The 13398-nt window shown below is 32.2% G+C and overlaps 2 protein-coding genes across 2 annotated transcripts; both read left to right on the top strand.

Annotated features, from left to right (window-relative positions):
• Positions 1-2140: 2140 nt before the first annotated feature.
• Positions 2141-6120, top strand: TRM13/14/15/33B (TONNEAU1 recruiting motif 13/14/15/33b). The gene is made up of 7 exons (XM_004245550.5): positions 2141-2446; positions 2551-2728; positions 2866-2927; positions 3480-4842; positions 4921-5018; positions 5137-5320; positions 5417-6120. The coding sequence occupies exons 2-7, from the start codon at positions 2575-2577 to the stop codon at positions 5998-6000; spliced, it is 2445 nt and encodes an 814-aa protein (XP_004245598.1). The 5' UTR covers positions 2141-2446; positions 2551-2574; the 3' UTR covers positions 6001-6120.
• A 3515-nt stretch (positions 6121-9635) lies between these two features.
• LOC101256508 (uncharacterized) lies at positions 9636-12979 on the top strand. Its single transcript, XM_004245551.5, has 6 exons — positions 9636-10457; positions 11241-11491; positions 11687-12062; positions 12165-12296; positions 12382-12557; positions 12650-12979. Exons 1-6 carry the CDS (start codon positions 9906-9908, stop codon positions 12771-12773), a joined length of 1611 nt encoding a protein of 536 aa, XP_004245599.1. The 5' UTR covers positions 9636-9905; the 3' UTR covers positions 12774-12979.
• The last annotated feature ends 419 nt before the right edge of the window (positions 12980-13398 follow it).

The raw sequence follows: 13398 nt of genomic DNA, 5'->3' as shown, positions 1-13398 counted from the left end.
CAATTTTTTATAACAAGGGTAAAATTAACATAAAAAGATAAAATTATCTCTTAATTTTTTAAAAAATAAATAAATATTATTTGACAACTATTTTTAATATAGCGCACTAGTAAAAATGAACGGATGAAGTAAGTAAAAACTTTTTGGAAACAATTTTTTTCAATGTTTACGAGTATGGAAAAAATTAATATACACTCTATTTTACTTTTATATGACCCGATTCGATTATACTGATTATGTTATTATTGTTGTTTGATTGTAAATGTCAATTATTGGTTACCAGCCACTTTTCATGGCACTAGTTGTGTACATGTGTATTTATTGGGAGAACAATATGTCTCTCTCAAACTCACACATTTTTCTAAAGAAAGTAACTATAATTTTAATTAAATTAAACTATGATTACTGATATACTATATCAAATCATATCAAATTAATTTGATACGATAATAATATAATATTTTTTCAAATCGAAAATCGAAATTATTAATATCGTACCATTCCCACCCCTACTCAAAAATTAGATCTAGTCATCCACCACATTAGTGAATAGTGATATTTCTGTACTATATTAATAAAACAATCACAAAAATGCCTTTCAGAAAAAGTTTAATATCTTTACTAACCGACATTTGACTAATTTTCAAGTAACTAAATTAATATTTTTTTAATTAACTTTAATTATAATAATAATATGTGTAGTTATATGAAAATGAGAGTTATTTAATTGATTAGATTACTCAATAATTTAAAATTGCTGGTTGGTGAAGGAATATCAATTAAATGTATATTTGCAGAATCTTTTTTTTTTTTTTGCCCCCTTCTTCTTTATTTAAGATGAGCATGCCCATGACAATTATATTTATTTCAAACTGGACAAAAAAAAAAAATTTATTTTTAATATACTGAAAAAATAAATGTAGATGGAGAAAATATTTATAAATGAGACATGCATGAGATAGTTATTATCTTATGAATAGTAAACTCTCTAATTTAGTCATTTAGATAAGGAATAAACATTTTATACTTTTTCTTTGTCCACTTTTATTTGTCTTATGCTTTTTGATTTTATATGTTAATTTAATATTTTTTTTTAAATGTTAGATATGTAAAAACTATATAAAATGCTTTTTGATTTTATATGTTAATTTAATATTTTTTTCTAAAAGTTAGATATACAAAAATTATATAAAAAGTACTATAAACAGATCAAAATGATGAAAATATATATATATCGATAAATGTTGATCAAAGTTCTTATAATTTAACTCTAAAAAACGAAATTATGACAATTAATTATGGAGGAAAGGAGCAAATAAAAAGAAAAAGAGATTCACTTTACCATTCGTAAATTGCTATAAACAAGCTAGAAGTATTAAAAAACATTTTTAAATTTAATATAAATTATTAATTTCGTTTCTAAACTATTGACAGCTTAAAAATACCTTTCTATTGGACTAATTAAATTATTACATAGCATGTGATCTCAAACTTCTGTAATGACACGAGATTTTTAATAAAAAGTGAAAAGAAGAATTGAAAATAATCCTCCTAAATTGGATGAGAATTTCGAGGACATATTTCACTCATGTTATTTAAATTAAATTAGCCAAATAAAATGATATTATTAAGACAATTAATAATTTTAAAAATAAAACTAATAATTCACGTTAAGTTTAGACGCGTTTTCTAATTAAAATATTGTGGGAATCAGTTACTACATGAGTCATACAACCAGTGGCTACAATAAGGACAAGTATTTCTCTACCTAAATTCTGCAGAAGCCCCAAATTGTTTTAACTTATTTATTTTTTTTAAAAAAAATCTTTTTTCAATATTCGATATTCATTTTAAAGTTTATTAAATAGTAATCAGGCACTCAAAGTCTATTTATAAATCCTACATCTTTTAAAATTCAAGATTTCTAATTGAGAGTAAAAAGATTTTAACCATCTCACCACCACGAACGGTGTTAGAATCTTTGAAATGTACTTTTCACTTAGAACACAGTTTATAAGTACTGATTCAGTGGTTTTTCAACAGTAAACAGACATGAACTTTTGTATTTTAGTCTGACACTAATTTTTTTTTAAAAAAAAAACAAGAACAGGTAATTAGTGTACTAATAAACAATAATGTAGATACTGTTAAATTTAATTAACGAAAAGATAGTGTTTTAAAGGAATTCATGGATAGTGGTTGAGACAAAAATGAAAAAACAGTGTATTTTTGTTATAGCATAAGTCAACATCATTTTGTTTAATGCAAAACAAACAAAAAATCTCAATTTCTTCCTTATTTGATGCCTACTTTTTGTCTCTCACACTTTTGTTTTCCTCCATAAGAAATTACTCCAACATTAACACATTATGGTTTTTCTCTTCTGGTGTCTGAATCAACTTGCGTGCAGATTGATTGATTAGATATCTGTTATCTCCAACATCAGGTATCAGTTAACTCAATAAATCAAGAATTGTATATTTTAAGTCTTGTTTTGAGAATAAAGTTAGTAGCTTTATGGTTTCTTGATTTTTTGTGCCTAAATTTCAGTGTAGGGAAAAGTGTTCATTTGTGATGGAGAAAAAGAGATCATCAAGAAATCCACATCAGATAGATAAGAGTCAGCTTAATTGTATGTGGGGATTGATTAGTAGCCTTTATTTTGGTCAAAATCAGAGGAAACAGAAGCTGCTGTCAAATGGGAAAGGTTCTACAAAGAATGTTATAGGTATGTGGTTGGAATTATTCGATTCGGAAACGGTCTCTCTACCTTCCGAGCTAGTAATGTCTGCGTATATCCTACCCTCCCGAACCTCATTTGTTGTGCACTTTGTTAATAAGTGATTGTTTTTTCTTATCTTGCAGGCAAAAATTCAAGAAAGATTGATGCTTTAACTTACTGTAGCGACCAATTGTATGGCTATGAGGTGAGTTTGTTTGGAGAATTTAACCATTTATCTAATTATCACCAAAAATGTGTGGTATAGAACTTAGCCAAATCTAGTTGTAAGGTTCTTGCATCACAAGGTTAATGAAAAAAATGTAACTTTGGAGAATAATTCTTGTTTTGGTGCTATGTAGCTCTGACTCTTCAAAAATGTTAAGGGGTGTGTGTCGGATTTGCCAAAAGTAGCGTATAGTGAAGAGTCTGTGAAACTTAGGTTTTGTGTACCTGAAGTTCTTATAGCAATGTAGTCATAAGACAAGTGGTTTTTACTCCTTGAGGAAGAAAAATGTGTTTCGATATCCTTGTAGATAAGATAATGACTCTGTAGGCAGGGGTGGAGCTACATGTAGTGAAGGGGGTTCGATTGAATCCCATTTGTCGGAGAGTATACTGTGCGAAATAGAGTAAAGCTGTGACATTCTTGACTCTTTTTGCATTTCCTTGTTAATATTTCTGACTCCGTCACTTCTCGTAGCACATTATGAATGCAGCTTTTGAGTAAAGGTAATGACTTGAGAGTTGTTTGTCTCAGGATGGAGCTGAAGTGGAAGCTTTAGGAGTTCGTACGGGTGATAAAAGGATAAAGACTTCGATTCACGAAGAAATTTCTGGTGAAATGCAGAAGAGCACTCAAATTATAGCCCGAAATGAGCAACACGAAGAAGTAGATTATGGACTATTTGATCATATGATAAGTAAATACAAGCCATCGCCAAAGAAGGGCTGTAAGAATCAGTCACCTGTTTACGATTGGAAGGATACTGAGACCGGGGATATTCAGCAGGCTTCAAGTTCAGCGGAAATGTCTATTCATAAGTTAAAATTGGCATCCATATTAGAAGCTATCGGCAGTCAAATTCATCGAGAAGATGGGGATTCAAAGAGGAGTTCCATTAAGAATGATCAGCTTGATGAGATCAGTTTACAAGTGCTTCAGACGAGTGCTAAAGCATTTATCGATCAAATGTTCATAGACAGGAAGTATATCAGCAAAGGTAACATGAGCTATGAGCCCGAACAGTTTTCCAATGCATTAGAGATGTTAAATTCAAATGGAGATTTGTTTCTGAAACTCCTACAAGATCCGAATTCACTCTTAGCTAAGCAAATCCGAAACATGCAAAACGTGCAAATGGCTAGAGATTCGATCAAGTCCTTCATGAGTAACAGACTACCAGACTGTAACATTTCAAAGAGTGAACATAAGCATCATCAATCTGCATTCGAAGAAAGTTCCAACTCCCGGCCTTCAAATAAAATAGTTGTTCTGAAGCCGATTCCTAGAACTGTTCGATGTTCTGAAAATGTTTACTGCTATTGCTCGTCTATCCAGTCTCATCATAGCACAAGTAGTAAAGGGGGAAATTTGCAGCACAAGAACTTTTCTCTCAAAGATATTAAGAGGAAACTGAAATATGCAATGGGAGAAAAATGGAAAGAGAAGCATTTGATATCAGTAGGAAGTACTGTACATAAGCTTCATAGCGTCAGCGATAGGAAGAACTTAGAAGTTGATGAAGGGGGAAGTTCATGTCTTACTACTGCACGATCCACTAACTCGTTCACCGAGTCCAACAACAAGAATGAGGCACAAAATAAACAAATATCCACAAGTGAAGCACCTAAAGTCTCCTTTCTGACTGAAAAAGTGCGTAAAAAGTTGGACGCGTCTGCCATAAGCTACACCAAGAAACGGGAACTCGATATATCTATGGAGGCAAAGAGACATCTTTCTCAAAGATTGAACTTTGTCAACACTACAGATGAAGCTGCGATGAGCACACAACCCTCAAGAACATTGGAAAGAATTCTTTCCTCGCCCGAGCATGATCGTTTGTTCAACTATTGTTCAAAACAGGATCGAAAGAGTAATCCAGAACAACCGTGTTACAATGGTAGGTTTCTCTTCCATTTATTAGAGAATTCTTTGGTCTTCATATGCACATTAAGTTGTTAACATTCATTTCTTGCAGATACAAGTATAGCGGAATTGCCCCGTGATCCAACACATACTAGTTTTCAAAGTCCTCAAAGACACAAGGATTCTCAGCATCTCAAAAGCTCAATGCTGGTAAGTTTTGCATCCTCTCCCACTAATATGTCACGAAAATATTGCGAAACATGTTTTGATATTAGTTGTTTTCTGTTTACTTCAAATCTTACTCCTGTTGCACCATAATCCTCTTTAGGCTTCACCTTCAGAAGTCTGGTCTCCTGGTTCTTCAACTGACGTTTCATCGACGAGTCCATATAGCATGTACAAATTAAGAGGTGTCGACAGCATTATGGACCGAGGAGATCACCCAAGCCCGGTGTCAGTCCTGGAACCAGTTTTCACCGATGATCTAATCAGCCCTTCAAGAAATGAACCATGTGAGTAACACAATATCTTCAAGATAATTTCACGTATAGTCACTAAACTTTATCCACTATAACAGCAAAGTCACTAAACTTCATGATCATTTGCAGCTGGCACTGTATTACAACCACGTCGTATCAACTTTGAGGGATGTTTGAACAAGGAATCCACTGAAAATGCCATACTGAATCGTGCTGAACCTGACACCCTTCGCACTTACATTCAGTCAAGTTTGCATACTCTTCACTTGAATTGGGAAGAACTTTGGCTAAATAGGCATCTTTCAGAACAAATGCTCGATGCAATGCTATCCGATGAACTAGAGACATTAGCACTACAATGCCATTCCGAGCCTAAACTCCTTATGGACTACACAAATGAAGCTCTACTAGAAGCATATGATTCTCACTTCAGATATCCTCCGTGGCTATCGTTCTTTCAACCCAAACTCTGGTCCTTTCCACCAGAAAAACATCTACTGGAAAAGGTAATGAATGAAGTGAAACAACACCTTGTTCCATTGATGGATCAACCTACATTGAATGACCATGTTGAAACTGACTTGGCAAAATCTGGTTCATGGCTCGATATACGAGACGATACTGAAGATGTTCTGACTCAAATCACAGATGATGTCCTTGAAGAATCAATTATGTGTACTGTTCTTCAACTTCAAAACCTCTTTCTTGTGTAGCTAAATTTAAGCTTCTTTCATGGAAATTTCATTTTTTTCTTTCTTTTTGTTGTAATGAGAATTTATACTCCTTAGCTAGTATATATATCTTCTTGTTTATATAGAGTTTTGTTTTTAAAATGTTGTTATGATGATTATAGTTGATGTAGTTAAATAACATATTAGAATATTGAAGGTACCAATTCACACTCCCATTTGTTTTTCTTTCTGGTTTATAGTGTCCGCGTTGGTGGATTGAGGTGAAATACTTTCACATCTAAGGTTCGAATTTGAGACCTTTAGTTAAGTTACTTAAACATGTCAGGATGCTTACCACTCTACTACAATTGTTATTGTTTGCTACAATAGGTATCTTGCATAATAAATAAAAAACTTTTTGAATAACCAAAGATTTTTCACAATTCTATTACTAATTTTATCATAAACTAAAAATGATATTAGTTTAATATCAATATTTAGTTTTTTTTTTTTTTTTTTTATGATAGAGAAATTAAATTGATACATATACCTTGTACTTTTGGAGTAGGTTGTGTACAAGTCAATATCTTCATAAAGAAGCAATAATTTGTAGCCTTTGATAACCTCTATTCACAGGCAAGTTGACAATTTGGAAATTGACAGCTTTTCACATGCAAGTTTGAAAATGATTTTCAAAACCTATTTTTTTAGGAAAATTAGAAGAATAAAAATAAAATCATTATCAAGATGAAAATTAAAAATAATTATAAATAAAGCTAGAGGCAAATCCTCTCACATGGTGGGGAAAATGGTTATTTTCATAGTAGATTGTGTTAAAATAAAATTATGTTTAAAAGTAGACATTGTTAATCATATATTATTATAAGTGGGAAGCTCATAACCTCAAAGTTGAATTACTATTTTATCCTTCATTTAAATATTTTTTCTATTTTTTAAAATGTAAAACTATTTTTAATAAATAATTAGATAATAAACTTTAAAGTAATAAAGATATAATGAAAGATAAATAGTCATTCAAACAAATGAAGTTTAAACATTTCAAAACATCTCTTATTTAATTTTAAGTTATAGAATTTGAAGAGTTCCATTGATAAAATTATATACATGATTTTTCCAACAAAATACATTATTTTGATGACTTCTCATGACAATAGCATGTCAATTGATTTATCTCACAAAATTCTTCATCAAATTTTTCATGTTTCTTTTGATCAATAAATTTTGGACATATATGTATATAGATAGAACTAATATTACATGTTTTATTCATTCTTTTCATCGAAAATTTATGTTTTTAACGCAACAGGTGATAAATAATTCTAGAGAGTTTTTCATTTGGACAAAAAGTCTGCTCAACATTCATGAGGTAAAACAAACGGACTTGTGTGAGAAAGAATATGTATATTGTTTCGTTAATTTATTGACGGTAAATTCTTGGAGAATATAGTATCTGAATTAGAATTTAATCATTTTAGTGCATTCGATGCATTCTTCAACAAGGTTAAACGCGTCAATGGACATTTATTTGTTATTTGGTAAGTATTATTTTTCATTTCAATGTTGCAGATTTTTACTTAGTTAATTGTTTGTTACATTCAATTTTTCGGTTAAAGGAAAGTAAATTGACTACTTTTTCTTGAATAATGGCAATGAAAAAGAAAATAAAAATTTTCATTTACTTGTCTGATGTACAAATCTTCTTTTAAAGATTATGTTTGTTATAACAAGTTGATTATCATGTAGTGAACATTCTAGGTTATTGGATAAGAGAATTGAATAATTCATGTAATTAGTTTTTTCTCATAATTAAATCTACAAAAATTAGCATGCATTACATTTAATGTTTTTTTTTAGAATTTATAAATGATTTACTACTTGTATGAAAATAAAATCATGGTGTGATTTCATATTTGTAAATAAATACCCCTAATAACGAAGGACGAGGAACCGTTGAAGAAGAAAAATGATATTGCTAGATATTTTTATATTTTACAACTTTATGTTTTTATTGATTAAATTTAGAACTTACTATTTTATTTATTCTGTCTAGAAAAAAAAATATTTGGATAAAAAATCTCATAGATCCTTTATAATCATTTTAAGGAGTATAAACTCCTTTTAATTTTTAAATATAAAATAATATTATTAATAATCTTTATACTTTTTTTTAAAAAAAGTGTATTGATTGATATAGGTAAACGAGCTGAGGGCGAGTCAAAAAATTATTATTATTTTTATTATATGTGAGAAGATCTTAACTTTAAAATAGGAATATGATTCTACCCTTTTACTAATTTAAATATTATTAAAGAAATAATTAATAAAATATTACTTAAATAATACTTATATGGTATTAATTCATTATGTTTCTAGGTAGAATTAATTAAAGAAATGTTTAATTTATTTTTATTCTAAAATAGAGTTAGTGTGCATACGTTTTGTAGTAATTACAAGGGACAAACGTGCAACGCACGTTTTCAAAATCTAGTTTCAAAAATGAATAAAGGACTGATCAATATGTATATCACATTTTGATCATAAGTTATTGCATTTCGTTATATAACACATCTACATAAAATATTATATGAGGATTTACCTCTGTTTCGTTGATTAAAAAATCAGTATACCACCTTATGTATCATCCACAACTATGATTAATTTTTATACGGATGAATTGACTAAAAATAATTATGTTAGACTAATTTCGAGTTTGTATAATTAATCATGTTTGTATATGTATGATTTGCCTTAATATACAAATACATGTGTAATATACTTATATAATCGATATTCACATACAATTCAGCTCTCTTTCACTCTCTCTCTCCTCTCTCCTTTCTCTCCCAATCTCTCTTGTCATATATACAAATACATATGTATAATATACAATTATCTAACTCATATACATATACAATTCATCTCTCTCACACTCTTTTCCCTCCCTCTCGCCTCTCTCCTCCCTCTCCCAATGTCTCTTGGCATATATACAAATACATATGTATAATATACAGTTATCTAACCGGTATATATATACAATTCACCTCTCTCCCAATCTTGCTCGTCTCTCTCCTCCCTCTCCCAATCTCACTTGCTATATATACAGATGCATATGTATAATATACAATTATCTAACCGATATACATATACAATTCACCTTTCTCTCACGCCTTCCCCTATCTCTCTTGCCTTTATCCTTTCTCCCAGTCTCGCTCGCCTTTCCCCTCCCTATAACATGTAGCTACAAATTGTAATTATCAAACTATAGCTTATGAAGAGTAATTAGACTATTTTTGAGTGGCTATATGTGAAAATTCCTCATATATATGTGTATATCATGTATCATTGCTCGACTTCAACTTTTCCTCCCTTTTTCATTCAATACTCGATACAATTCAACTATCCCTACTGCTCCTTCCATCCAGTATTGTTTGTCGTGGTTTATAGTTTTAGAGTTACATTATAAAAATTTTGACTAACATTTTAAAATGTATTTTTTTCATCATATTAATATGCAAGAAATTGCAATTTATAGTACTTTTTGAATATCCAATTCTTTTGTTTAAACTATCGAATTAATGTAATATAATTTAATAAAATTGAATTTCGAAAAACGTAACATAACAAATAAAAGGGGACGAAGAGTATTTCTCATGTTTAGTGCAATTTTCTGAGTAACAGCTAGTGAGGTTTTAGAATTTGATGAAATCTTTTTTATTTGCATCCTTCTCAACAACTTCAATTTTAATTTTTGATAAAATACAACTCAATTTTTCAAATATTATTTTATCATTTTAAAAATATATTATGTTGGCCCCACAAAACCATATAAAATTGTCATCTTCCCGCCCTTCATAAACCATTCCATAAACCCTAGCCTCCATTTTTTTCTCTGTATATTCTCCGTCAGCTCTCTCCTTTTTCCGGCAATGGAACCTCTAACTCAGGCGAAGAAATCCAACCTCGTACTCATCCTAGATTACGGTTCTCAATACACCCATCTCATCACTCGCCGAATTCGAAGTTTATCAGTTTTCTCACTCTGTATCAATGGCACTTCTTCGTTAGACTCCATAACCGAGCTCAACCCTCGTGTTATTATCCTTTCAGGTGGACCTCACAGTGTCCACGCTGACGGTGCGCCGTGTTTTCCTTCTGGCTTTATTGAGTATGTGGAGTCGCAAGGGATTCATGTGTTGGGGATTTGTTATGGGTTGCAGTTGCTTGTACAGAACCTTGGTGGAGTTGTGAAGGTTGGGGAGAAGCATGAGTATGGGAGAATGGAAATTGAGGTTCAGAAGAATAGTGGGTTGTTTGGGAATAAGCAAATTGGGGATAAACAGGTTGTTTGGATGAGCCATGGTGATGAGGCTGTGAAATTGCCGGAAGGGTTTGAGGTTGTGGCGAGGAGTAATCAGGGAGCTGTTGCTGCCATTGAGAATAGGGAAAAAAAGTTTTATGGGTTGCAGTATCATCCCGAGGTAAAAAAAAATGATCTTTGCAAATTTATTTGGAATCATTATTTAGTGTTTGGTTGGATATAGAAGTACTGATTGTGAAGATACTAAATGGATGATAAGAGTATACAAATAGAGTAAAAAGATCGCATTTAATGATTCTTTGATTACTAAGTGGATGATAGAGTATACAAATAGAAACAAAAGATAGCATTTTGATATTTTTTTGAGTACTACATGGATGATAGTACACAAATCGAATAAAAAGATAGTATTTTGATGGTTTTTTGAGTACTAAATGGATAATTGAATATACAAATAGAATGAAAAGATATCATTTTGATGATTTTTTGAGTACTAAATGGATAGTTGATTGAGTTTGATTGACTGATACATCAGGTGTGCTTCATATAACTTGTTAAAGATACAGAAGTGGGCGGAAAGGGTAGAATGAAGAATACTCTATAGGATCTCTACTTCTGCCTCTATATTTGTGAACACACGCAGAACCGATAGAAAGAGGGAAAAAATGCCATTAACTAATAAAATAAAAGTTATAAACCCACAGCATATTGACCTTCCGCCCTTACAAGATTAGGTTTTATGATCTACTCGTTGCAAATTTATTTGGTCTTTGTTGGTTCATAGGATAGGACCCTCAGACTAGCTCTTTCTGTTTGTTATTTATGTTGTCACCATGATATTTGAGGATATTCATTTCTGACTGATTATGCATTTTCTAGTTTTGGAATCTCTGAATGTGCTAGAAAATATTTCATCCACACTGACCACATGAATGCTGTATAGGTGACACACTCGATTGAAGGGATGGAAACACTACGACATTTCCTATTTGATATTTGCGAGATTACAGCAGGCTGGAACATGGAAGATGTTCTGGAGGAAGAAATTAAAGTAATTAAAGCTATGGTAGGACCTGAAGATCATGTGATTTGTGCTTTATCTGGTGGTGTTGATTCCACAGTTGCAGCTACCGTGGTACACAAGGCTATTGGAGACAGGCTTCACTGTGTTTTTGTTGATAATGGTCTTTTAAGGCAAGTCTATAGTCTTGCCACTTCTCTATAGCTGCTGATTATCCCATCAAATAGTAATACCACAAACTGATTAAAAAATAAAAGTTTATAAGAACCCAGCAAAAGTTGGAGTTTTCTGTTCACTCGGTTAATCCATTAGCGACTGCTTCATACCCATGACGGTTTTGACATGGGTTTTGCATCATCTTTTTTTAGGTACAAGGAGAGAGAAAGAGTGATGGCAACCTTTGAGAGTGACCTTCATTTGCCCGTTACCTGCGTTGATGCTACAGAAGAATTTCTCAGCAAACTAAAAGGTGTGACAGAGCCTGAAATGAAAAGGAAAATTATTGGGAAGGAGTTCATCAACATATTTGATATTTTCGCCCATGATTTAGAGAAAAAAGTGGGAAAGAAACCTGCTTACCTAGTCCAAGGAACATTGTATCCTGATGTAATAGAGTCGTGTCCCCCACCTGGAAGTGGAAGAACACATTCACATACGATCAAGAGCCATCATAATGTTGGAGGGCTCCCAAAGGACATGAAGCTGAAGCTCATCGAGCCACTGAAACTTCTGTTCAAGGATGAGGTTTCATTTTGTCTTCTACAACTTTTGCATGCATCTCCTCCATACTATTTTTCCATTTCATTCCAGACTGATTTGAACTATTGTACTCCACTTATCTCGCAGGTTCGTGCAATGGGAAAGATTATGAATATCCCTGTGGCTTTTCTCAGGCGTCACCCATTTCCTGGTCCGGGACTTGCTGTCCGAATTCCAGGAGATGTCACAGCAGGGAATTCCTTGGATATTCTTCGTCAGGTATGAGGAGTTCTCCAGTATTTAGCAGTAATTTCTCAACCCTTGCTGTTTTGGTTCCTTGGCCTCTAAACTTTCTGTTGTTTAGGTTGATGAGATCTTCATTCAATCGATCAAAGATGCTGGAATCTATGATGAAATTTGGCAAGCTTTTGCTGTCTTCTTACCCGTGAAAACCGTTGGAGTACAAGGAGACCAAAGAACACATTCCCATGCTGTTGCACTAAGAGCAGTCACAAGTCAAGATGGAATGACAGCAGACTGGTACTTATTCATTTCCATATACTGACAACCACTCTATATGCTGTTATATTCATATGTCGTGAGCTAAATTTGAATTTGTTATTTCTTTGTAGGTACTACTTCGATTTCAAGTTCCTTGACGATGTATCAAGAAAGATTTGCAACAGTGTTCGTGGTGTAAATCGAGTTCTTCTGGATATTACATCAAAGCCTCCATCAACAATTGAGTGGGAATGATTTGATTATAAAGAATGTTATGTTTTGTACTAGTGCAGTACTCTTTAACTTCTCTTTTTCCTTTCTGGGGTGGGGAAGGTAAAGGGTGCAAAACAGAAGGGGAAAAAGTCCATGAAACAAGTATAGGTCCTTCTGTTGTGTGGTAAGATTGGTTTTTGTGAACGATTTGTATGTCATGGGTTTATTGATGCAAAATTTTACTGAAATCTTGGTGTCTTTTTACTTCTTTTTGATAATGTTGGTAGTTGATGACTATCTACTCATTGATGATTAAGAAAGAATTGTGATATAACACCATTTTACAACAAAATCGAGTTGTGTTGACTATTCAAATGGTACCTAAGTTGGGTCTAAAACGTTGTGAGATAGTTTGGCTGACTATCTACTCATTGGTGATCAGAATCAAGTCCTGTTAACTAATGTATAAATGTTGTTATGATAATAATGATGCTCGTGGAAGATAGCAGGTGCCTCATAAAATAGTTGAGGTGCGCTCAAACTAGCCCAAACAACAGTCATAAAAAAAAAGTTATGCTGATTAGCTAAGTTGGTATAGGAGAGCTGCAACATATTTTCTTACTTCTTAGGGTATATTCCTCTCCTTTTTTTTTCTGGTGCCATTATC

Source organism: Solanum lycopersicum, chromosome 8, assembly GCF_036512215.1.
Source record: "Solanum lycopersicum chromosome 8, SLM_r2.1".
In the NCBI taxonomy this organism is placed as follows: domain Eukaryota; kingdom Viridiplantae; phylum Streptophyta; class Magnoliopsida; order Solanales; family Solanaceae; genus Solanum; species Solanum lycopersicum.
This window is presented reverse-complemented; position numbering and strand designations above follow the sequence as displayed.

Coding starts and splice junctions, on each gene's coding strand:
- TRM13/14/15/33B (XM_004245550.5), top strand. CDS start 2,575: ATGGAGAAAAAGAGATCATCAAGAAATCCACATCAGATAGATAAGAGT. Junction 4,843..4,920: donor AGAACAACCGTGTTACAATG/GTAGGTTTCTCT, acceptor CATTTCTTGCAG/ATACAAGTATAGCGGAATTG. Junction 5,019..5,136: donor ATCTCAAAAGCTCAATGCTG/GTAAGTTTTGCA, acceptor AATCCTCTTTAG/GCTTCACCTTCAGAAGTCTG.
- LOC101256508 (XM_004245551.5), top strand. CDS start 9,906: ATGGAACCTCTAACTCAGGCGAAGAAATCCAACCTCGTACTCATCCTA. Junction 12,297..12,381: donor CCTTGGATATTCTTCGTCAG/GTATGAGGAGTT, acceptor TCTGTTGTTTAG/GTTGATGAGATCTTCATTCA. Junction 12,558..12,649: donor GATGGAATGACAGCAGACTG/GTACTTATTCAT, acceptor ATTTCTTTGTAG/GTACTACTTCGATTTCAAGT.